The 26204-nt window shown below is 35.9% G+C and overlaps 1 protein-coding gene across 1 annotated transcript in view; it reads left to right on the forward strand.

Annotated features, from left to right (window-relative positions):
* The window catches only part of LOC129253160 (T-cell leukemia homeobox protein 3), a 74418-nt gene extending 63256 nt beyond the window's left edge, over window positions 1-11162 (forward strand). Inside the window, exon 4 of the mRNA XM_054891429.1 lies at window positions 10860-11162. Coding sequence (XP_054747404.1) covers window positions 10860-11058 — 199 coding nt within the window. The 3' untranslated portion in view covers window positions 11059-11162. The remainder of the gene's footprint in view (window positions 1-10859) is intronic.
* Window positions 11163-26204: the final 15042 nt, after the last annotated feature.

A 26204-nucleotide genomic window follows, 5' to 3' on the forward strand; every position in this document is an offset into this window, starting at 1 on the left:
ATGTATATATGTATGTACATATGTACGTATATCCGTTCCCTTCATGTGTGGGTGCACTTGTACAGGCCAAAAAGGTACGAAAGTCGCAAATAGTTTGAGCACAGCAGGGCAACCACAAAATGAAGTTTTCCGCTCCATCAAGAAAGCCACACACCAACACTCCCACGCACCAACAAATTTAAATCAATTTTACTGAAACAAAAGTTTTGCATGGTCAACAGCCTATTTACTGTGGTACGTATGTGTATGTGTGCGTGTTCCAATCTCCTAATAATAATTGCTTTTAAAGCAACTTCTCTCAACATTACAAATATACATACATGTATAAGTATATAAGTATGTAAATATGTATGTAATATACATAAAATACATTGTTCTCGACGGTCTTAAGCAATTTGGCCATTAACATTAATTTGGTTTGCTTTTGACAAGGTTCAGCAGCAATTTTTCTGGCAAAAAAGAAAACAACAACCTGGAAAGATCAACAAGAATCCAATTTTCTTATGAACAGCAAATAGAAAAGAAAAGGCACGTTGAAGAGAATAACGGCAAACGAAAATGTGGCTAAGTTGTACCTTGGGGAATTCACGATTTAAAATGTCCCAGCCGAAGCATTCCGCCAACCGCCCGCCCACCAGTGTTTGGGTGAGTCGTGTTGAGGCGAAGTATCAAAAGTGGCACCACAAAGAAAGGCGCCATGAAAGCTTCGAGAAGAGTTATTGCTTTATGTTTAACAATAATAACAAAAGCGATAAGAGCCGAAAGGACGAATAAACGAAAATGCGAAAAACGAAAGAATTCAAAGCTTAAATTGGCTTGGGATGGTAGGAAGGGGCAAAGTGATTATTTTGTTTGGTCATTGTCATTTGTGGCTAAATTGTTATAGCCTGTACAGATAATTACCGTTATCCCAAATGGCGTTAGTTTATAAGCAGACACTTTCGCAAAATCATAGAGTACATCAAAACACTGCGAAAAGTATGCATTTTATAGGCATTCAACCCTGATTGGGGTAATCGGCGCCATCTGCTATCTTCTGAGGTATGTATTTAATTCGTTGATGTTTTTGGCGTAAATTGCAATGCTGTGAAATGATTTTAATTACCGCTTAAGCTGTGCGTAGCGACGTTCTCTCATAGGTTGACTGCTTTTAATGGCAAATTTCCATAAAAGGCTGCACGACAGTGGGATAATTGCTGCCGTCTTCTAAATTATATTACACCATAATTTGTAGAACATAACTGTAAATATGTATGTGTGCGTAGCACTGAATTACTCTAGTTATTATATATGTACATATGTATGTATGTACATAATTGGGGCTACACCATTTGTTGGGCGTCTTGATGTTTTTCCACAAATGGAGGGGCTTACAGATAGGATGGAGGGACCAGATGTTTTCTTGATGAGTCGCTTTTACATAACAGAAATACACCCGGAGGTGTGCCATCGCCTATCGAGGGGTGACCGCTATTAGAAAAAACTTCTTCTATCAATTGTTTTCTCATGCCCACAGCGGGGTTTCGCATTCAGGCACTACCGAATGGTGGTCAGTAACTAGTTTTTCATAGCGTTTATATTTTAGAAATCACAAATTATTATCACAGGTTTGATAATAAAGGGTTTTCCAATAACAGGTGTTATCTATCCCTATCGAGAGATGATTTACGATTTTTTATGGCCGGAATTGGATGGTATTGATGTGGACAACGTTTATTTTCAACAAGACGGCGCTACGTGCCGCACAAGCAACGAAACCATTGATATTTTACGGGAAAAGTTTCCGGACCGTGTTATCTAAGAGGTGATCACAATTGGCCACCGAGATCTTGTGATTTAACACCTTGTAACTTTTTCCTTATGGCTACGTGAAAGAGAAGGTCTACGCCAACAGCCCAGAGTCGATTCAAAACCTCAAAGATGTAATTCGTGAGGCTATCGAGGACATAGGGCAGCCACTTTGCAATTCGGTTATGGAAAATTTCATGAAAAGGATATTGTCCTGTAAGCGTGGTTGTGGTGATCATTTGCCTGATGTTATTATCCACTATTAACGGCTTACCTTCCTCTTTATAATGAAATAAACATCCGATCATTTATATTAAAAAATAGTATTTTTCTTTGAATATCAAAATAACACCTCTTATTGGAAAACCCTTTATAATCCCTTTCAAATGTTGGCCGCAACTGCGCCGTCGGCCATCCGTAAACACCAATTTTTAATGACTCGCTGGAGGACTTTGTTCTTGTATTTCAATTTAAAATCCGTTGCATCTAAAGTGCTCACCCTTTATTTGTAAGCCCTTAGATTGGTAAATGTTTTATTATAAAAATTGTTTACATCTAATATGGCTCATCTTTACTCTGCGCTCGGGCCCGAAGATGTGAACATATGATTAAATAAATTCATTGATAATACCAGATTTTGAGCAGATATCTAACTTTTGGGTAGGAATGAGCCTTTTCCTTCACCGTAAGTCTACTACTTTAAGGTAAAGGTAATCGGTCAGCTAAAATTGGTGACTTAAAATTTTGGTTGAAACTAGTAACATACTAGGTAGAGACTAGTTCATTTAAGTCAGGGGAAGTGGTTCCATCTCAACCAATCAACAGTTATAAAATTAATTTATTTGATTTGTTGAACTTTCGTTGAAACTAGTAACGTACTAGTTGAAGACTAGTTCATTTAACTCAGGGGAACTGCTTCCATCTCAAGGAACCATCAGTTATGAAATTACAATAATTAATTTGATTTGTTGAACTTTCGTTGAAACTAGTAACGTACTAGTTGGAGACTAGTTCATTTAACTCAGGGAAACTGCTTCCATCTTAAGCAACCAGCAGTTATGAAATTAATTAATTTGATTTGTTGAATTTTCGTTGAAACTAATATAGTAACGTACTAGTTGGAGACTAGTTCATTTAACTCAGGGGAACTGCTTCCATCTCAAGCAACCAGCAGTTATGAAACTAATTAATTTGATTTGTTGAATTTTCCTTGAAACTAGTAACGTACTAGCTGGAGACTAGTTCATTTAACTCAGGGGAAGTGGTTTCATATCCACCAATCAGCAGTTATGAAACTAATTTATTTGATTTCTACAATATCATTCCTATGTACATATATATGTATGTATGATTCCACAGATGCGAAAAATCATATTTAATATTTTGCCATAAAAATTATCAGCACCCGAAGTATGTTTATGCTTTGGTGGTTAAAAGGAGCGATATACGTGTTTTTGTAGTCTGTGCATACATGTCTTCACAAATATACATGTACTACATATATATATATATATATATACATATGTATATACGTGAATTTATGTAGTACAATTGACTCCATGGCAAGCCGAGATAAATTATGCCGGAAAGGAGGAAAATTTAATCGGCGTACAACAAATAAGATAAACATACCTACATACATATATACGTACATACATATATATGTATATGTATATGCAAATAAATTTTCTTTTATACTTAAAAAGTGTGCGAAGCTAATAGGACCCTGGGAGCTGGAGAAATATGCATACATATGTTTGTGCATACACCCATACATACACACATTCTCCCATGCCTTCAAGCGATGCATAAGAGAATTATGTACATTTGTGTGCAGGATCAATGCAAAAATTTCTGTATATAAACAAATGTTAATACAAAATTGTTTACCGAATGCGGGTGTGCTAGAAATGTAATCAAATTCAGTTGTTTTTCTCTCTTTGTTTTTGCCGTGGTGTGGCATGGAAGTGGTTTGGAGTGGAGCCGTCACTGCTCCTACACCAAACCAACCAGCATCAGGCAACTCCAACAATGTAACTGCCGGCAACAGCAGTTAGCAATGACACCGAATATATTGTATCGCAACGAACAGTTGGTCTGTCGCCCCACGACCATGCCACCAACAACAGTCAAAACAACAACAAGCAACAGGCAACTTATCCGCAGTAATAATTCACTCTGCAATATGCGATATGGACTAGAGAAAGATTTGACTTCATTGAGTGGAAATGTTGCAAATTGAATTGTTAGTTTTTATTTGTATGCATGTGTATGTATATTTATATGTGTGCACACGTCTGTATTTTCCATGAAATTTTATTTCTGCAGCGCTTATTGTGAAGTGTTGTGAATACCAGAAGAATTTGGAGCTGCCACAATTTGGGCGAATATACATACATATTTACATGCATATGTATGTGCCTACGTACATATACATATGTACATATATGTACATTCATTTTTACTAGAGTAGATACGTCTATTCAATATATATAAAATATGTATATAAAAACAAAAAAAATGAAAAAATTAATTTTCCCTTTATCCATCGCGATATGCACACCTTAGTAATTAAAACACGAATATACAAAATCACAATTTATGTGTGTATGTACTACATGTTTGTATGTCGAACAATATTTGATTGCATTCATTGATTTATGTCGATTTGCTGTCATTTAAGTACATTTGCACTAAAAATCGCATTATTTGCGATTCAAAATTTGGCTACGTTTTTTTCTTATGAGAAGTAAGCAGAACATTTCTACGGAAATAAACTTTTATTTTACGATTGGATTTTGTTTTCTCCTAATATCGGGTGCCATTCCATGAACGGAATGTTTAGTATTGGCCAATACTTAAGCATTTTACGAGTGGTGCCTGTTTGTATTTTACGCCATTTCATCGAAAAGTTTGGTATTTTTTAGCATGAACTTACATGTAACACTTTCACTTACGAATTTTATTTGATATTTTTTCAGTGTGTTGAAAAATTTATCTCATCCAAAAGATGGAATTAAGAAGTGAAAATTGTAGTGCAATAATGTATTACGATTTTCGATGCGGATTTTTGAGTACACTGATCAACTTACTTCAACTTTTTGAACGTTGAAGTACCACACTTAGCCATTGCGGAACGTTGGTACAACGAATTCCAATGTGGACATCCGCCCCAACAAGATGAATATCGTGAAGGTCATTCAAAAACGGCTCACACTGGGGATTTAGCGGAAGAAAGTCAAATTTGCAACACACCACCTACGCAATGTTTAATGGTATTTCTAAATTCCAGAATAGAACCAACAATAAAATCAAAAAGAATTACTAAACTCCGACTTACGGTTTTTTTTATAGATATGTCAAAAGTATAATTTTTTTATAGTATTGAACTGACTAAGAAAAAACTTCAAAGCCCAAGGTGGTTTTTTTTCCTTTTGCTTGAGCCGACTTCCAATTTTTTATTTTTCATTTAGGGTACGATATTTTTATATATTTTAGCCGGAAGAACAAAGGCTGTGAAGCCTTTGATTATCTATTTATAATTAATTTTACGAAAAAAAAAAAATCATATTCCTTCATATTCTTGGATCTGCAAGTTGAGCTACATTTACCTACGGTCAGAAACTAGTATTAACGTGTTGCTTAATAGCGTCTCTTTCAGTTTTAATCAATTGTAGGTGCCACCAGGCGCCACTGATTTTTTTTTTTTGACAATGATAATAACTAAACGCTTTCTAGTGTGTGCATAATGATAACGAAACCCTTTTAATTTGGTTTGACATTTTGAGGGTTATTCAGAATTATGAACTTACTGGCTTATATTAATAAAAAAAAAAAAATTAAAATTTATGAATTTAAAAAAAAATTCCTTTTTAAAATTTTTTTTTAAAATAGTTTTTAAACATGTTCTTTTCATACACAAATATATACAACTTCGTTAGTAGTAAAAATGTAAATATTTTTTGGGTGTATACTTTTTTCCGCATCTCTGTACAAAAATCCCCAGTGTGCGGCTGTTGTGCCATAAACTATCAATGTTGTGCGTCAGTTGATAACGCAAGATCGTCAAGAAAAAAGCATTAGTGGGACCAGAAGGAACATTTTCTCGTCTAGAAGCTTTGTTCTTGTTGGATATCGCAGAATTTGGCAATTGGCCAAAAAGAACTCGTGTTGATTGGTGTAAAGAACTATTAAAGAAATTCTGATGCATGGTTCAAAGCACGTCTATGACATTGCAACGGGTGAAAAATCTTGCATCTGCGTCTATGAATGGAAACAAAACAGCAATCGACAGTATGTTTGTTCCAAGACGAACTTAATTCAACACAAGTTGTTTGCGGCAGAAGTGCCTTAAAGCAAATGGTCGCCTATTTTTTTTCGGAAAATCTGGTCATCAATCTTAAAAAAGTCAATTCTGAGTGGTACACTACCATTCGTTTGCCAGAAGTTTTTAGAGAATTGAAGAAGACCAACCACCGAAGACGAATCATCCTTCTCAAGACAATGCGAGCTCTCACCTATCGGTTCACACAAAAGAGTTTTTGAGCCTTCCTACACTACTAAAATATTGAGTTCTCAGTATTGCAAAGCAGCTGCAAAGTACGAATGCTACAATCTAATCCGCTAGGGTTACTTATTCAGTCCGAGGATTGGGAAATTAGCCATCGTAAGTTAGGCAAAAGGTTGTGCGAATTATTGATCATTCCATGTACGTTGATATATTAGAAGATATGATGCTACCAGAACAATTACTTAAAAAACGGTGCAGAGCATTCAGAAGGTTTGGGGGAAGAGCGGAGTAATACGCGTGAAATGAGTGGGCTCCATTCTGCAGTGGAATATATCCTTGGCGCTGTATTCACTGTCCCGCGCTACTTGGGAAATACTACGTTGATCAATAAGTTTCGTGGTTCGATAAAAAAACACGAGGTTATGGTTTGAAATACTCTTTATTATTCAGTATAGTCTCTCTGAGTAACAATTAACTTGTTCTAAGGAGTTTCCAATTTATGAACTCCATCTCTGAAGTGCGAATCTGGATGAAAAACGCTTTTCACGCATGCACTTTTTTAGGTCTGGAAACAGATGGAAGTCACTAGGAGCAAAATCGCTCACCGTGGATGCTCCAACAATTCAAAACTTTAATTCATGGATTTTAGCCATTGTCGAAATGCTCCTGTGACTCAGTGCATTGCCCTGATCAAAAATAATAATTTTCTTTTCCAAACTGGGTCTTTTTGACGACACTACCCAGAGATGCCTAAGGCTTCTACTAAATCTTCGTCAGTCACTTGACGATTTTCCAATACGATTTCCAGTATTTTTTCTACGATTGCCTCCGTTGTTACTGTTTTTGAACATCCGTGACGTAGATTGTCCACGTTTAAATTCAGGGAGACATCTTTCTACTTTGCTAACTTACTTGATAACGAAACATTTGTTCAAAAAATTTACTTTGCTTTTAGAGCTTTCAAAAATAAAAAATCAGTGCGCGATACTTAATTTTTTCCAATGTAGAAAATACTGCGACACGTCGATATTAAATGACTTGTAAACAAAGAATGAATTGACAGATTGAAATGAAACTTCACATCCGTTTATATGATGAGTGTACCAACTTAACATTCCTTTTTATGTAGGTGCTCTTAGATCCCTGCAATTATCGTAATATTCCCATTACCTTAGAGCCTTAAAGGCATTAAATATTGGGTATGGGCATAAGTTTCCGTCCTTTCTTAGCCAAAGTTACGAATTATTTAAACAATTAAATAATACATCATTTTATGTGAGGTATGTGCCATTGGAAGCTACAACTTTACTCCATCTTTCAGGCAGCATACGGATTCCTCTGACGAAAAATTCGAGTTCTTTTGACTTGATCCATTCATTGTTTCCAGTTTGGGGTGCTCTCGTAAGAAGTGAACCACTCTACAATAAGGGCTAACTGCATTGATCGGAACAAATGGTAATACAAAGGTGCAATGTCTGGTGGAATGCGGCGGGTGGCGCAAGTTTTCCCTATTGAGTCCCTCTAAATATCTCTGGACTGTTTTAGCAACGTGTAGCCTGCCGTTGCCATGCAGCAAAACCAGTTTGTCATGTCTACCGCCCCATTCCGGCTGCTTTTCTTTAAGAGCTCGATTCAAACGCATTAGCTGCAGTCGGTAACGATCGCCAGTGATGGTTTCAGATGGTTTAAGGAGTTCATAATAGGTGACACCATTCTGATCCCACCAGATGCACAACATAACCTTTGAAGCATGAATATTTTTTTTAGCTGTCGATGAACCTGGTTCACCTGGCAGGCTCCAAACTTTTCGACGCTTAAGGTTGTTATAATAAAGGGTTTTTCAATTGGCGCGGGTCGATTTTGGCGCCCTGTGGCAGCCATTTTGTTTTGGTGACATCTGTCAAATCTTTTGTTCATTATTCAGTTTATGCCAAATCATCATGGCAAGTTACACGATTGAACAGCACGTTCAAATGATAAAACTTTATTATCAAAATGAGTGTTCATTAACGCAAACGTTGCGCGCATTGCGCCCATTTTTCGGTAGACGTGGTTGCCCTTCCAATTTCTTATGGCCCATATTGAACCATATGGACCCAGACGACATGTGGTTCCAGCAAGACGGCGCTACGTGCCACGCAGCAAACGCCATTTTATTCCATTTCAACATCTACCCGCCCTTATTGAAAAACCCTTTAGATGAATTTTTCAACGATAGTCACGATGTTTTGCAGAAAACCTTTTCTTTTCTGCCGTTTAAGAAGCATCTCACCCGTCACCAAACGTCTCTCGTCCTCTCCTTCAATTGATGTGGCACCCAGTTCCCTGGTTAGTGGAGCATTCCTATCGCGTGCAAACGTTTACCGACGGTTGATCTTTCAACATCCAACTCTTTAGACATATCAAGGGTGCGACATGCGCCTTCATTCAATAATTGTTGTAGTTGAGTATCTTCGAATTTTTTCGGTGCCCCTTCGCGATCTTTATCACTCACGTCGAAATTGCCACTTCGGAAGCGTCGAAACCACTCTTTATAAGTTATATTTGATGGAGAGTGATTACCGTAAATTTTGATCAAAATACGACACGTTTCAGTTACACCTTTCCTCAAAAGTGAACTATGAACTGTGACACCCCACAAATGCAGTTTTTCGGGACGAACGTAGACATTTTTGAAGTTAGATAAAAAAGGATCTTTACGCTTCAAACGAATGTCAACTACTGCGATCGAGGCCTCACATATACACCTTCAAATCACCAGTATATTCCTAGAGCGAACACAAAAATAGTATCAGCAGCGACACCTCTTTTACGAGGGCAAAAACTTATTCCCATACCCAATAGAATATCAAAATATGTCGAGATTGATTTTCTATTTCGAAAAATCACATCGTGTATTCTTTAAACCTCTGTTATAAGTCACTCAGGTTAAGTTTTCTCTTATTTTTATTAAAATCCATATACATCTCAGCCTATAAGAATTTTTATATTTCATTCACGGGCTAAGTAAATAAATGAATAAAGAAATAAATAAAAACATTACTGCAATCGAAATATCGATTTCACTACTCCCGCATTAACAACAATAAAGTGCATACAGTCCATGCCTACATATAAGTATATAAAAACTCATGAAGGTATATCATTAACTTCTGACTTATTCAATATGGCGCTTCATCCCTCGCACACGTCGTACTTCACATCCGTAACGCACTCAGCTAAAACGCGCAGACTCCGTCTATGGTGTGGGAGTGCTGAGAGAAAATCACTAAGTTAGTAATACATAGTTGAAGTAACGAATTAAATGTAGCTGTCATCGTCGTACTCATCAAAATTCCCTCATAGCGCAATTAACAAATAAGGATGAAGGCAAACTAAAGATTTTAAAACATATTTGCTCTGCAAATATGTGTGCTCATATGAGCTCATAATATATTTAGCATAAGTGCAAGTTTGTGAACTTTCATTACCTTCTCTTTGCCACAAAAAGTCCTTTCTCATGCTTAATTGCTTTCGAACAATCAACTGTCATGTCCTTATACGAGTGATTGTTGAGTGTGTGAGTTCTTTTGTGTCTATGCATGAGTGTATGTGTGTATTTATATGTGTAAGTAGATGCATTTGGTAACGAGTTTTGAAATTGTTTACCGTTTAAATATTCATTACCAAACTGTCATTGCTTCAATAACTACAACAACACAAGGTCGGTCAATGGTGGTAGACTTCCAAATGCAGGCTGATTTATCGTAATTGCTTTCTAAATGCCATAATCTTCACTCACATCGTTTACTTCATTTATTTATACGTCCATCTAATCGGTTTATGCGGGCCCAAATTGCTTTGATGATTTCAAATGTAGAGCCCAACAAGTTCCTACCAGCCTATCATCAATGCTCGATTCGATATGAGCTGTACGGCGAGGGTGTCTAACACCGCGGTTTCTTATAGTCCTAGACTACGTTCTTGCTAAATCAGTGGATGGCTATGAAGAGACATACCTACAATAGAACTTCAACGGCCATTTGGACGATCTTGATTGTGTTGGCGATATATATCTAATGTCATCGAAGTATCCGGACATGCAGAATAAGATCGACGATTTGATAAATGGCTACCCTCGTACTATTAATAACTCACCAAATATACTTTTTGAGGCAGGGAACAGACTAAGTTTATCTTTATTGAACCATATCATTAAGAAGCAAGCGTTTACTAGCAAAAGCGGCTCATTACAAGAGTTTTCGTGTCACAAGGCTCATATAAATAGGCACGCAAATGAGCTCACCTAGAAGCTCAATTATCATTCCCAATATACTCGGTCTCCCACTCTCCGTAAGCTAAACAAATAATATTATCATTCTTATAATTTGACATTTTGAGACTATCAATTTTTGAAATTTAGCCACGGGTCCATTTACTATGTCTTGTCATATTTATATTTGCTTCGGCGTGAAATTGTTTAAAACCACGTTCCACTATGTAATTTTTTCTATTTGTTAATGATAATTTATGTAAAATAAACAAAACTTTCCATTTAAAATTTCCCCTTCATTTTTTGCAGGCGTCAAACGGCTGAGGAACGTGAAGCCGAGCGTCAAGCGGCAAATCGCCTAATGTTGTCGCTGCAGGCAGAAGCAATTAGCAAAGGATTTGCTCCACCACCAGCAGCGCCGCTCTCCACACAATCAGTTAACGGAGCACCATTGGCGGCTCTTCATGGACTTCAGCCTTGGGCTGAAACACATGCGGCTGGCTGCTAATCCTTCACACGGATCAAGCAAGTTGGGGCGTTAATGGTGCACCAAATGTCAAAGTGCAGTAAAGTTCATTTGTGATATGCTTTGTACATATAGGAAAATCTACTACTTACTATAAATACAAAACAAAGAAATTAATCTCAAAAACATAATATTAGGTACCTATACTATTTAGATTGTAAGCAAACGTAAATTAAAAAAAAAAAAAAAAAATACAATAAAAAATTGATCAATTTAAAAACAAAAAAATTGGCTAAAAACTAATTGTCACTGAAGAATAACGAAATGGCGCAAAACCGATCGAGCTGATCATTAATTTACATACAAAGGAATGTAGTAACTTTTGTAGCGAATAACAGTTATTAAGAGACTGATAACCTCTCTTTGCTAGTTGCCTTAGTTGTGTCATAGAGGGCCTTTTAAATTTGATGCCTAGAGGCCAGTAGTGAATAATTCCTAGACAGCACCTTTTGTTTATGCCATCTTTGACATTTTACAGAAGCAGAAGTAAATTTTGTCCAATAGAACAACACGTGAAAGTTATTGAACTTAATATTTTTCATAATGGTCGGTCTTTAAGAGCAACATATCGCAAAATCATCTTTAGTAATGAAGCTCATCTCACACTGCACGGATTTGTCGACAAACAAAATTTCCATTTCGGACAGAAGAAAATCCTCGAATAATTTCTGAAAAATCATTACATCCACTAAAATGTAATGTTTGGTGTGGTTTTTGGGGTAGCCCGTTTTTCTTCGAAGATGATGAAAGAAAGAACGAGCTCTTACTGTCAATGGACATTCATATGGATAACTAAAAAAATAAATAAATAATTGGCGCGTACACTTCTGTTAGGTGTTTGGCCGAGCTTCTCCTCCTATTTGTGGTGTGCGTCTTGATGTTGTTCCACAGATGGAGGGACCTAAAGTTTCAAACCGATTCCGAACGGCAAATAGTTTTTTATGAGGAGCTTTTTCATGGCAGAAATACACTCGGAGGTTTGCCATTGCATGCCGAGAGGCGAGCGCTATTAGAAAAAACCTTTTTTTCATTTTAGTCTTTTACCGAGATTCGAACCTACGTTGTCTCTGTGAATTCCGAATGGTAGTCACGCACCAAGCCATTCGAATACGGCGGCCGCTCAATTTCTTTCACGTAATGGTGACATAAACTGGTTGCGTAGATCGTGCGATCTAACTCGACTAGAATTCTTTTTGTGGGTACTTTTTGAACAGTAAAGTCTAGGTGAATCTACCCACAACAATTCCAGAGCTGAGAACTGAGAGCTGAGAACAGAGAAAACATAACATTCGGATCGAAATTGCTGAACTCAACGCGATAATGTCTAAGCGAGTCCTTGAAAATTTTAATTCTCGAATGGCAGCCTATCGACGTGCTCATGGTGGACTTTTAATTGATGTAATTTTTTTCATATAATTTTTAAGAACCGTATTTTCAATCAGAATCTAAATTTTTCAATACTTTATTAAAAACAAAACATGTAGGCGCGCCGTTTGAAACATCCTTTACAATCATTTTTAATTATAAAGGTGGCTAAGTTTCAAGGGCCGGTCTTGATTTAGAAAAAATAAAATTTTTTAGGAAATTATTGTCATTTCTCCTTATTATGATAATATTGGTATGGTTCAATTACGTATAAAACAAAATATTGGAGAAATGACCGCTGCGGCCTCGGCGGCACACCTCCATCCGATGGTCCAAATTTTCGATGACGCTGAGGCATAATTGAGGTTCTTTGCCGTTAATGTGCCGAATTATCTCATCCTTTAGCTCTTGAATTGTTGCTGGCTTATCGACATACACCTTTTCTTTCAAATAACCCCAAAGAAAGAAGTCCAACGGTGTCGTTGACGTATAGGTGTGGTTCACATTCAACATCGACCCTTGAAATTTAATCACCCTTTACTTATACTTTAAATAAGTAAGTAAATTAGTATGAGGTTTCTTATGCCAATCTCCACCAAGAAGTGACCGTTGTTAGAGTATTGCATCAAAAGTATCCATAAATTGGTATGAAGTAACCAGATTGAGTAGTCAGTAAGAGTCCTTGCATGCCTGTTTAAAAGTCGGATGCATTAGAAAGCCTAACCCCTGCGGCGGCCAGGATGAATACTCACGCACATATGTACATTAGGCCGGGTCGATTTGTGGGGAGGCAAAAAAATCGCCCATTGCTCTGTGAAAATCATATTCTATTGATCAAAATAAGAAACTTTGCCGAAGGAACCATACCTCTAAAACCAATTCTGATGTCCCCCAATTTGGGTCGAACTTTTTAGTTTCTTTTCTATAACTTAAATTAATTTTTTCATTTACATATGTTCTGACTAAATAAATTTCTTAAGAGAAAAAATAGATTTTATTATAAATAAATAATAAATATTATTATAAATAAATAAAAATAAAGAAAAAACATAGCCATTTAGCTGATTTTTTCATGTAAAGGCCAAAAATGGTGATTTGATGTAAAGACCAATTTGGTGGTTTGATATTGGGGGACATCAGAATTCGTTTTAGAGGTATGGTTCCTTCGGCAAAGTTTCTTATTTTGATCCCTAGAATACGATTTTCACAGAGCAATGGGCGATTTTTAAATCGACCCGCCCTAATGTACATGTAAATGTATGTATGTTCTTACACACATATGTTTCACTAGCTTCAGTGTTTTCTTGACCCATTTAAGGCTACCGTCATTTCAGCCATTTGTTGGGTATTTGAAAAAGGGTTGGTGTCGAAATTCTGTATGGACAAAATTCTAAAAACAAAATTCTGCTTTTTAAAATTCTGCTTTTTAAAACTCTGCTTTTTTAAAATTCTGCTTTTTTAAAATTCTGCTTTCTAAAATTCTGCTTTCAAAATTCTGTATTAAAATATAATGTTAACAATGTTAAAGAGGGAATGTAATTATTTAATTTATTATTATTATTATTCGAGATATTAAATAAAAAATAATAATAATAATAATAATAATTTTTTCTTCAGTTTCGATAGAATCCATAGTATTTTTGCGTAGAACTTCTTTTCGGCCGCGCTTCGAAAAAATAACTCTCATCAGTCCAACTCCAGCTACACAATCCACAGTATTTTTGTGTAGAACTCTTCTAAAAAAACGAACAGCTGCGAAGAATTATTAAGAAAAGAAATGAATTAAGTCACACTACATATTTAAAAAGAATTCCAAAAAATATTGTAATTGGCTAAACTAAAATATTGTTATCGCTTAAACATATACATATGTATATTTATGGAATAAATGTTTATTTTGTTACTTCTTGTATGACGAAAATCACAAAACTTGAATAAAGCAGAATTTTTCGCATTAAACATGCAGAATTTTGAAAAAGCAGAATTTTAGAAAGCAGAATTTTAAAAAGCAGAATTTTAAAAAAGCAGAATTTTAAAAAGCAGAATTTTTTTGCAATTTACAGAATTTTGTCACCCAGAATTTTGTAATATAGAATAATGACACGCTCCCTTTGAAAAATATGGCGTTTTGTGGGTATTGAAATATAGTTTAACTTGTAGATATTTGCTTCTGCATGACATTTTGATGGCAAATATTAATTGAATTGAATAAACCCTATTTCTATTCTTCTGTGACATATTTGCAGTTAAAAGAAAATGGCTTGGATTCTAATTCAATTCAAAATAAATAAGATTTATACATATGTAGTGAAAAGCAATTCTTATAAGCTATGAAAATAATATTGTAAATAGTAGTGTACCATTTACATTCGTATTTGATTAATTAAAACTAGGTTAAGTGGGTCAGATGGGACATACCAACGGCTATTGATAGAAAATCAGTAAATTCTCTTTGATTTGAACAAAAAACAAGGCTCATTTCCAACAAGAAAGAGACAATGAAAGTTTCAGTTTTTCAAATTGACTAAATAAAAAATAAGGCCGCTCCATTTGTGTGAGAACATCAAGACACACACCACAAATAGAAGAAGGCGCTCTGACAAACACCCAAAGAGTCAATTATATATTAGTGTGCGGAAAAAAAAATACCCTACTTTTAAATTTTTAATTTTGCGCAAATGGTTTAAAATTGTTTTAAGGTCAATCTTTAGCTGCTGGACGATGCTACGACTACTAACATGCCGTTCAACTTCGATTTTTTCTGTGATTTTATCCACATTTTCGACGACGGGTCTATCTGTACGAAGTGTAACTTTAACACCAAGAATGCCTGAACGGAATCAACAAAGCCAAAATAGCACGTAATTAGTTGTTCTTGTATCGGCGCCTTAAAGACCATTCACCTGCCTGCATTTTCGCTTTATCAAAGAAAGACTGTAAAATGTGCCGAATTTTCTCTTTCATGACTTCCACTGTTAACACCTTATACCTTACAGGTCAATGGCACAAATCAAAAACTGCAAAAGGGCTTTTTAGTGTGAAAAAATCTTGACTACGAGCATCAACTTTAAATTCCTTGGTCGATACTTTACGAGATATCGACCACTACAGTCATCTACCGAGAAAATAATGGTTTTTCATGAACAATTTTTAACAATTCTTTTATTTATTTTTCAATACTCCGGATGTTTGTGTCTTACAAGTTCAAACAATTACTTCAAATTAAGGAAATAAAAAGCCTTTTTTTTACAAATATTCGTCGAATTTAAGAAACGTACTCTCGAAAGAATTATAGAAACAAAAAGTTCTAACACAAAAAATCATTGTTTTAAAAAAAATAAATGCTTACACATGGATAATTAATTTACTAGTATTTCGTTGTATTGAATTTACTAATTCCCATATTAATTTGGAGAAATAGAGTACCAAGAATTTTGAATTTGGTTTCACATTTCTTCCCTATTTATGGCTTTGATTTATTTATGTCCCGATTTTCTTTCTTAATTCTGCCCAAAGATGCTCAAGCAAGTTTCAGTCAGGAGACTGCAACAGCCATTCTAGAACACCCACTTCTTCCTCTTTTTTAAACCACTCCTTCCCTAATTTTAAAAAATTGTTGGATTCATTATCCTGTTTGAGCTCCCATTTTAGGGGCATTTCTTCTCTTGCATATTCTCACGTAGTTTTTTATCTTTTATCCAAAATATTAAACCTACTCTCTCATCTGAAAAGTATCCCCGCACCATTATTGATCCGCCAGCGTGCTTTACAATTTTTTCCGTATATCTGGGATCGAATGCTTCACTTGCGGGTCATCGAACATACTGTTTGTTTCACCCTTCCATAGCAAATTTTCCGAGTTTGAATGGAAGAGGTGTTTTCTTGAAAATTGAATTCTTTTTGTTTCGTTCTGTAAACTCAACAATACCATCTTTCTGGGTGTTCTTGTTATTAGTCCGGCTTCTATCAACCTGTATAGAACTCTTCGGCGTGTATCTTGCAAATTTAGCTCAGCTTTAAGCTCGTTTTGACAGCAACTGACGCTAGCGACAGGCGGGAAAAAATTCACACATGTGCAGGAAGGTTACAGGTCTGCTTATGCAAGCGCGTAATTCAAATTTCTCCGGTGTTAGAAATAAAAAACAAAGTCGGATACTTTTCTAACAGACCTCGTATAACGTTTAAAACTTGCTGCTATCACCAAACATTTAGCATTTCGATTCTTTTTTCAAAGCACAAAACCCATTTGCTTACTCAAGTGTGTCCAAAATAATAATGAGGCAAAAGGGAAGATCAACGTAATACAGAACAAAATAAACACTCTTAGCGAAAATAGAGCCAAATAACTAATGCAGTTGATTCACTATAGATACAAGGTGGCGCAAAATTAATCATGAAGTTTGTTTCTCAAAAAACTTCTCTTTAAATAAAAAAAATGATTTTGAGTGATGAAAATCTTTATTTTGACCTTTACGCGCTCCATTGCTTGCCTGTTTGCATACTGCGGACGTAAAGTCTACAAGTGTTGCAATGCAATTGTGAATTGAAAACTAAATAAACTAAAAAAACAAAAAAAAAAAAAAAAAAAAAAAACAATTAAAAATTATAAAATATAATTGGTAGTGTCGTATGTTTGTAAAAATTATAAATCTTCCCATAGGGTGATTAATTTTGCGCCACCTTGTACTATTATTACTATCATACTTTACTTACTAACTTACTTGCTTTTAGTTTTCAAATTCTCTAGTCAGAAAAATTTATAATTTTTTCAAAATGTGCTTTTCAATACCCGTCGGTATGTCACGACTCCAAATATGTTATAAGATAGCATAGACACTAATTTTAGATGACGGCTTTTTTAAACCTGCGTGTGCGTAGAAAAAAATCCAAACCAATCACTGATTCACTTGCAAAACCTAAAATGGCTTAAAATGGCAAACATGTCGTGTACTTAAAAGTTTAAACAAAATATCAAGTTGCATTATTTAAAATACAATAATAAATGTACAAACTTATGTAAATAACTGAAAAATGGAATGGGATTTTTTATTGTTTAGATTTAAAAACTAAAATTAGTATTTAATACAGTATTTGATATCTTTCCTTTGTATGCAAGTACCCATTCCATGGCGCGAAACTGAAATTTGAAATTTGAAAAGGTCGAGCCCAGGAGCACCAGGTGATTTCGAGGCTCCTAAAACACTCAGGCTAAAAAGCCCATTGTATTTAAAGCTCTGGAAAGAGGGTAGATAATCAAGGAGGGAAGGAGAAAAGTATCAGAGGAAGAGATAGGAAAGGATAGCGACAGAGATAAAGGTAGTTAGTTCTTTGAGAATTTTCCAGATTCTTTGACAAATCTGTAAATATCCTCCCTTTTAGAGAACGAATATTACTCATTCTCACGAATCGGAACCCAAATCTCGTAGCCGTGCTCTAGCAAAGGCAGGACACTCACAAATAAAGCGCTCAGTGCTATCCACCTCCTCCGCGAAACTAAGTTATTTGAAAAATTGCCACCGCCCAAGGATGATAAATTAAAGGTTTGGCCATCCGAAGCGAAATTGTGAGAGTAACTCCGGCTGCCACATCTTCGAGAAGTCGGCAGCAAAATTCCCCGGGAAAATATTTTTAGAGGGGTGCTACGTAATAGACTCATATTCCGCTCTAAGTGAATTTAACAGAATCAGCTGATGAGATGACGTCACTTGGGTCACGTAGCATAATTAAGAAAAACGTTTTGAACTCGTTCAATTCTATCAATAGATGATAAGGTGGTAAGGTCTCCAGTTAAACGCTGCATATTCCAATGTAGATCGAACAAACGCAGTAAATAGCAAGTTAAGAGTATAAGGGTCTGCAAATTTTGAACTATTCCTTCTTATAAAACCAAGAGTAGAGTACACTTTAGATGAAAATGTATGGAGATGAAAGACCACATATAGGTGCATGCAAGTTTATCTATTAAAATTTTATGCTATGCTTTATCGAACGTTTTCGAAAAGTTAATATAGATACAGTTGACTTGATGCCCTGCTGCGAAAGCTGCAATGTAAAGTATTCAGTGGAAAGGGCTAAATTGGAAACTGTAGACCCACCTACCTGTAGCAAAAACATGCTGGTATGGTGATAAGATACTTTGAAAAATTAGTTGAAAACATACATATTTTCTTTTACAATATTTTCAAATCATTTAGATGCTGACGAGTCCTTCGAGATTGGTCTGTAATTAATTACGCACATGGTTTTTTTACCAATTTTAAAAGTTGAAGTCACAAATGTCATTTTCCAGTCGTTGATAAAAACAAAAAAAGGCAAATGACTTATTGAAAATTAACTTGAGAGACCAAGCAAGGGCTGAACAATGTTTGAAAAGAGCAACTGAAAGGCCATCAGCAACCATTTTTAGTGGGTCTAAAATCAACATCTTCCAATGACAGATTCAAACACCCGAAGTTAAGATACGAGGTAACATCTAACGGACGGACCTAGTGTGAAGCAGACTTATCATTTAAAAAGTTGGGTTTAAAAAATCAGGCTTATCACTTTAGAAGGTGTGGTAGCTAATTTATCATTCAGAAAAGCTGCAGATGGAACACCAAAACTGGATCTTTTAGATTTTATGTATTGCCAAAAAAACTTCACACTGGATTTAATATTGTTTTCCACACTAGAATATAACCATTTCATAGATATTTATTTAAATAATTAAATTTTTTATGTAATGTTGCTACATTACATACATTCTGTCAAGAAAATATCGGGAATTGTTCATTTAAAAAGCGCGCGTTACACATTCAAATATGTCTAAATTTGTTTGCTGGAGTGTTGGTACAACTGTCCTCTATAGTGTCGCACAGTTTGAGCGCGATCTGTCAATTAGCTTGTTTTTGGCATTTAATTATGTCAGCCAACCGCATGTGTGTTCTGCGATTTTCACTATGGATAAAAATATCGAACAAAGAATTTGTCTTAAATTTTGTGTTTTGAACGGGATTTTGTGTGCCGAATCATTGAAAATATTGCAGAAAGCCTATGGTGAGTGTGCTTTATCAAAAACACGGTACACGGGTCTACGTGTAGTATAAGGCTTTTGCAGAGGGCCGAGAAGTCGTGAAAGATTTGCCCCGATTTGGTCGCCCATCAACGTCTTCAACGGATGAAAACGTCGACAAAGTCAAGAAAAGGGTGCCGGAAAACCATCATTTAAATTTGAAGGAGGTAGCTCGTGACCTTGGCGTGTCTCACAAATCGATTCGCAACATTTTACACCATCACTTGGCCATGAGACACGTAGCTGGTTGACTCGTTCCAAGACAGTTGTATTTCTTTCAAAAAATTCATCGGAAGAGGGTCGCTGAAGACATGCTTGAGCAAGTGAATTCGGACCCAACGTTTATACAGCGCGTCATAACAGGTGATGAGACATGGGTATATGAGTTTGGCATGCAAATCAGTCAACCAGTCAACAGGCGGCTGAATGGCGCTATCCACATGAGCCGAAACCAAAAAAAAACCACGTCAAAGACGGTCAAAAGTGAAAGTCTGCTACCCGGTTTCTTTGATTATTATGGTTTTGTGCACTCGAAATTCGTTCCAAATGGTTCTACGCTAAATACATAAAGAATATTATTTGGAAGTTATGCGACGTTTGAGAGAGAATGTGCATAGGAAACGGTCCAATTTGTGGAGAGAAAACTCATGGATCTTGCATCATGATAACGCACCGTCTCACAAGGCTCATATTGTGAACAATTTTGTGACCAAAAACTGGGCAAACATCATCGAACAACCACCGTATTTATCGGATTTAGTCCCCTGTGACTTTTTCCTCTTCCCAAAACTTAAATTGCCACTCCGCGTACGTCGCTTTGTGTCGATAGAGGCCATTAAGGAGAATTCGCTGAAGAAGCTGAAGAAGATCTCTTCAAACGCGTTCAAAAGGTGCGTTGATGACTGGACGTATATGGATCCTTGCCATATGTGCATTGCCTCGAATGGAGCCTATTTTGAAGGCGACAAAATAAATGTTGATAATTAAACAATTATTTTGCGTTTTTTGAACAATTTTCGGTACTTTTTTGACAGAATGTAAACATTCTCTGTTTTGTTAAACTTCTTAACCCTCTACTGCATGGAAATGTTTAAAATAATGAAAATAAATAAAACACCGTAAATTTATGTTGATTGAGGGTAATTTATTGCGTATTTAACAAAAATTAAAAAATTCACTTGGCGATTTGGAAGAAAAAAAATGAAGCCATTTAGCCGTTTAGGGATATTTTTGGGAAAAAAATTTATTGGGTGTGGAAACTTGTAAAACAGTTCCTTTTGTCGTTGTAGCACAAGAACACGTTGCACTTTTCGCAAAAGGTGTATGAGCAAAAAGAGCAATCATTTTGACAAAGTTATCGGTTTGTCATCCATTTCGGGAAATGGCCTATTCCGTCCGTCCGCACAGCACTCAAGGGGAAATCCTGTCGCTTTCTTCTTTTACTGCTGGTAGGTATATTTTCTCTAATTGCCGATGGAGAGTTTGAGGGTGTGGATATAGGTCGTCCTCGTTTTTTCAATTCACCAACTTTGCAAAGATGTTCAGCTATTGCAAGCTTGAAGTCAAACGATGGCATATATTCTTTCGACTTTCGATGCCACAAAATCCAAGTATTGACAACGCACATATCAATCATATGAAAAAAAATCTTTTTATACCACTTTTTTGTCCTCAGTTGTATTCTATAAAGGCCTAGTAAGGAATCCAGTAAATCAACGCCACCCATATAATAATTATATACATCAACTGCCCTAGGAGAATTGATTTCAATATACTTCTTCTCTCTTTTACAGTACCGTTTTTTCGTTGACATAGGGTGACATCCGACATAGGTTGAAAGAATATTTACCACTTTGTTGTCAAACCAAGTGACGAGACCAAGTTCAACTCCATCAATATCTGCTACTTTTTCAACCATACTTCCACGACCTAACTTTTTCATTTCTTTTTCGGTTGGCATCTTACAATTTGTTACAAGATTTAACCTTACTGTGCCAAAAGTAATATACCATTTTTCATTAGATACACCTGAAACTTCGGACTGTTAAACCAATTATCAAAAAATAGTTGATAGTTTTTTCCTTTTGGTATTGTAGCTGCTAGTCTCGTTACAACATTTCCACTTACTCCTATATTTGGTGCTCCTTCCGGGAATGTATCGCTTTGAGCTCCAGAAAATATATCAAAATCGTAACTGAAACCTGAAACTCCGCTCAAGACAAAATTTTTGAATCCCCATTTGTGGGGTTTAGCTGGATTGTACTGTTTGAGGTGATGGCGGCACTTTGTGGGAATTATTTGTTCATCAACCACTAAATGTTCTTCTTTGGGTACAAGCAACAATCGAGCACGAATTTTGTCTAACAATGGTCGAATCTCAAAGAGCTTATCAAACCCGAGTTCACCTGGTGATCTTATATTTTCATTATTATTGAAGTGTAAAAATCGTTTGATGTTTTCCCATCTGTTACATGTCATTGCGTTATGTACAAATTCTTGGCCAATGAATGTGTTCCAATAATGTCTGGATGATGGTAGTTTTATCAAAGATATGTATATTGTTATGCCTGAAATAATTGTTATAAGTAATTTTTTTAACTTTTTTACTTGAACTCACCTATAAACTCCTAAATTATATTTTTATTTAAAAAATAACTTCACTTTCTATACAAATATATATTTTTTGATGTAGTCTTGCTTTTATTTTTTAAGCAATAGTGCACATAAATCACTTCAAAATTTGCTTTTGTTCTCACACTTGAAGCACTCAAAAAAAGAAAACGGAAAAGGTAGCTAAAACACTTGTTGACAATATTTAGTTTTGCGTATGAGAAGAAAACAAAGCATAGAATGTGATAATTATTATTCTCTTTTGATTAAGTCCCGTTTTTATAAAAATACAACACAATCAAAGGTAAAAGCCATATTTGGCGCTATATGCGGTAGAGGGTTAAGAATTTGTTAGTCTTATTCTTTAGTCATTTACGCTCACGTCTGAAGCAAGTAAGCTTGTGCTGCCTTTTTTAATCAAAGGGCTATTTATGCGACAGATCTCAACCACTTTAGACTTAAGAATAGAAAAGTATTGCACAAAGTCAGAATCCGCGAACATTATTTCACAGTTAACTTCAAGTACAGATTTATCAACGCATGAAACTTAGAACTATTGTAGTTAAAGGCTAAGTCTTTGTCAAAAATACTAGTAGAAAATACATAAAAATGTAATTTATGTACAAAAGAAATGCTTATATGACGCTTATCTGTAGGTGAAAATGGGCAGAGACATTCCGAAATATGAAAATCGATATTGTCACTGAACACATCTAGAATTCTATAGAGTCGTTTTTGAAATTTGAATTTAATTTGCACTAAATTAGGGCTTAAAATATTATCAACTTCATAAGTGGAAAAGTTGTGTGCTGTGTTGTTGATAACTAAACAAAAATTATATAAATAAATTTTATCCAGCTAAAGTTAATGGCAATGAAGAGGATTGCAACATTTTTTTTTTTTTTTTTTTAAAGCGCTTACCTTTACACCTCACACCACTGTCCTTAACTCCCCACCATTAATAACAACACTTTCGACCTTACCTTAAAATCGTGTTGATGTGCACTGTGCATTTGAGCAGTCCATTGTTAGCCACTCTATTATTTGTTCTACAATTTAAATAGTTTATTATATTTTTATTCTCTCATTTCATTCCAATGAGCTCTTGACTTTTCGACGCGTTGCCTTACAAAGCAAATCCCAAAGAGCCTGTCACGCCGGGGAGTGCGGAGTTGAAAACAAAAAAAAAACAAAAAAAGGAAAATTAAGCAAAGACATCGCAATTGACAAAACGTCTGGAAAACATTTGAAATTGATGAACTTGTTACAAAAGTTACGCTTTGCTGCCGCGGCTACTCCAAAACACGTGTCAGACCGCTATCACCATTTACTACCATCCGCCAGCAGCCAGTTGCTAGTACTCTCTTGATGATACAACCTGCTGCATAGCCAAACTGTAAATTATCATATTTTTCCTCCCTTCAAATTTTCGCTTTGCCGCTACTACACAAGCAATTATTCCGACATATCCTTGATTCAGTGAACAAAAAACAATGATGCGTTAGGCTTAATTGAAAGGGCGTTTCTGTGCTACCACCACTGCCCACCTCCACTTCGGTATGCCGTTTCCAGTGATAAATTCGTTTGTATGAATGTTGCCCGCGCTCGGGTATTTCACAACGGTTACACGCGTATCCTGTTTCACATCATTTTGACAAACGTTTTTATATGTTTGCTTGTTGTTTTTATTACTTTAGCACTTTGCCCAAATGTTGCTGCCTCTGCTCTTATTTAATGTAATTGCCATCGGTAACGGATTTTCACTTAACCACTGACATTTACAGTCACAAGTAGTCGCACAAGTGTGGCGTCACAGAGGGTGGATTAGGGCAACACGCATAACGAACAATACAAACAAACCGAAACTGGTTATTATTTGCAATAAATTTTAATCATTTAATAATATTTACAACAACAAAATGTGGTAAATCAATTTCTAGAGAGCGTGCAGAGGGATCATTCGATAGCATTTTGGTATACATGCTTCTGTTATCTCAACAAAGTATCGAGTACTGAATAAATATCGGTAAAAAGTAGCGCTTACGTTTCAAGTTTGAAGTATAATTTTGAAATTATAAAAATCAGAACATTGTTTTAAACTATTTTTTACTAAAATCTCCAAGTTCAATATTGTAATGTTATAATAGCAACATTGCGTGTTTGTCAACAGACACGGTTTATGTTAAAAATTTTGAAGTGAAACCAGCTTCTAAAAATTATTGTATCATGATTGATTCTTTAAAGATGATGGCATCTAATTTGTGGTAGAGTTTGCACCAGTCAAGTTGATTCTCTTGGAAACTGCGATGCTCTAAAAAGTGTCAGTTCCGTTTCGCTGCATGTCTTGTGTGCTAGTTTGGAGCTATCACCAAATTCGTCAGATAAGATGTACAGTAAGGCGGGTCGATTTAAAAATCGCTCATTGCTCTGTGAAAATCGTATTCTAGGGATCAAAAAAAGAAACTTTGCCGAAGGAACCATACCTCTAAAACGAATTCTGATGTCCCCCAATTTGGGTCGAACGAAAAATCCCACTTTGACCCATTTAGAGTGCTCCAATCGAGTCCAAATGTATGACTGACCCCCACTAACTTTGGACGGCCGATCCACCAATGCCAGTGGCACACCCCCTCGAACTCCCCTGGGGCGTTCTCCATACAATCACTTCAAAATATCACCGTTTTTGGCCTTTATGTGAGAAAAAAAACTAAAAAGTTCGACCCAAATTGGGGGACATCAGAATTAGTTTTAGAGGTATGATTCCTTCGGCAAAGTTTCTTATTTTGATCCCTAGAATATGATTTTCACAGAGCAATGGGCGATTTTTTCGCCTCCCCACAAATCGACCCGGCCTAATGTACAGTCCACAGTTCATACACACATCTCGGCGGCGCGCGGAATTTTCAATGCTTCGGCTGACGGTCTTCCCACCGCTATAAACGCAGCTGACCACCATTATTATATTTTCATAAGTGTCCAAAATTATGTAAAAAGATTTCAATCGGCATAAAGTAGTTTTACTTTTTAATTTATTTTACAAGTTCATCTGACGTGCTTTCTCCCTCCCTACTTCGGTGAAAAGACATCGAATATTTATTTGCGAGGAATCAGCAAACGTGTCTACAAATAAATGGGAAATATTAAACACCAGGAAAATAAGGAATAGTCCAAAAAAACAACAACAACAACAATTCATAAGAATTTCCTTTCATTACTTCAGTCTACAAAGGCATCCAACGCGATGATGCGTAACATCTCAATTGCAATGGAATGCAATGCGTCGTTGGTGACATATCTGCTGTCAACAGTATATTGCATACAAGAGTATGTCTGTATGTATGTATGTACAAATGTGTGACAGTCGAAAAGTGACGAAACATGCAACAACGTCGATAAAATTTTGCTTAAGTGAAGATCGAAACCACCTGAATGCAAAAGGTATGACAACGCAAATTTAATTTCCATAAAAGTCAGCTCGCAATATTGAAGAGAGTGACACTCATGCCTAACCACCAACCACCCCACGGCAGAGGACAAGAGAATGCACTTTGCCTACACACATACATGCACATAAAGGACTGAAACGAAATACTTAGCTTGGGTGTGAGAACAGGTTGCGATGCATTGAATAATCACTGTAGGAAATGTTATGCTTGGGTAATGTATGATAGTTGAAGGCGTATGAATGGGTTGGTGCGTGACACCATGCGAAAACACTTATTAATAAAATAAGCTTATTCGGTCACGCCTCGTCTGGCAATGGCAAACCTTCGAGTGTATTTCTGTCAAGAAAAACCTCCTCATTAAAAACCTTCTGTCGTTCGGAGAACACATAAAACTGTAGGGCCATTTGTGGAAAACCATATAGTCGCACACCACAAATAGGAGGAGAAACATGGCCGAACACCGAATAAAGTGTGTTAGCGTCAATTACAGGGCCCAGCACTTTAAGTGTAACCAATTAAAAAGGACATACATTTGGTTTTGAAAATTACGTTTATTCAATTCAAAGTAAAAAATGTGTGAAAATAATACAAAATTAAGAATCAAGTTACTTTTGCTTGAATGTAACTTGCATGGCTTTTTTCAGCGCCTCGAGACT

Source organism: Anastrepha obliqua, chromosome 1 (genome assembly GCF_027943255.1).
Source record: "Anastrepha obliqua isolate idAnaObli1 chromosome 1, idAnaObli1_1.0, whole genome shotgun sequence".
NCBI classification, from domain to species: domain Eukaryota; kingdom Metazoa; phylum Arthropoda; class Insecta; order Diptera; family Tephritidae; genus Anastrepha; species Anastrepha obliqua.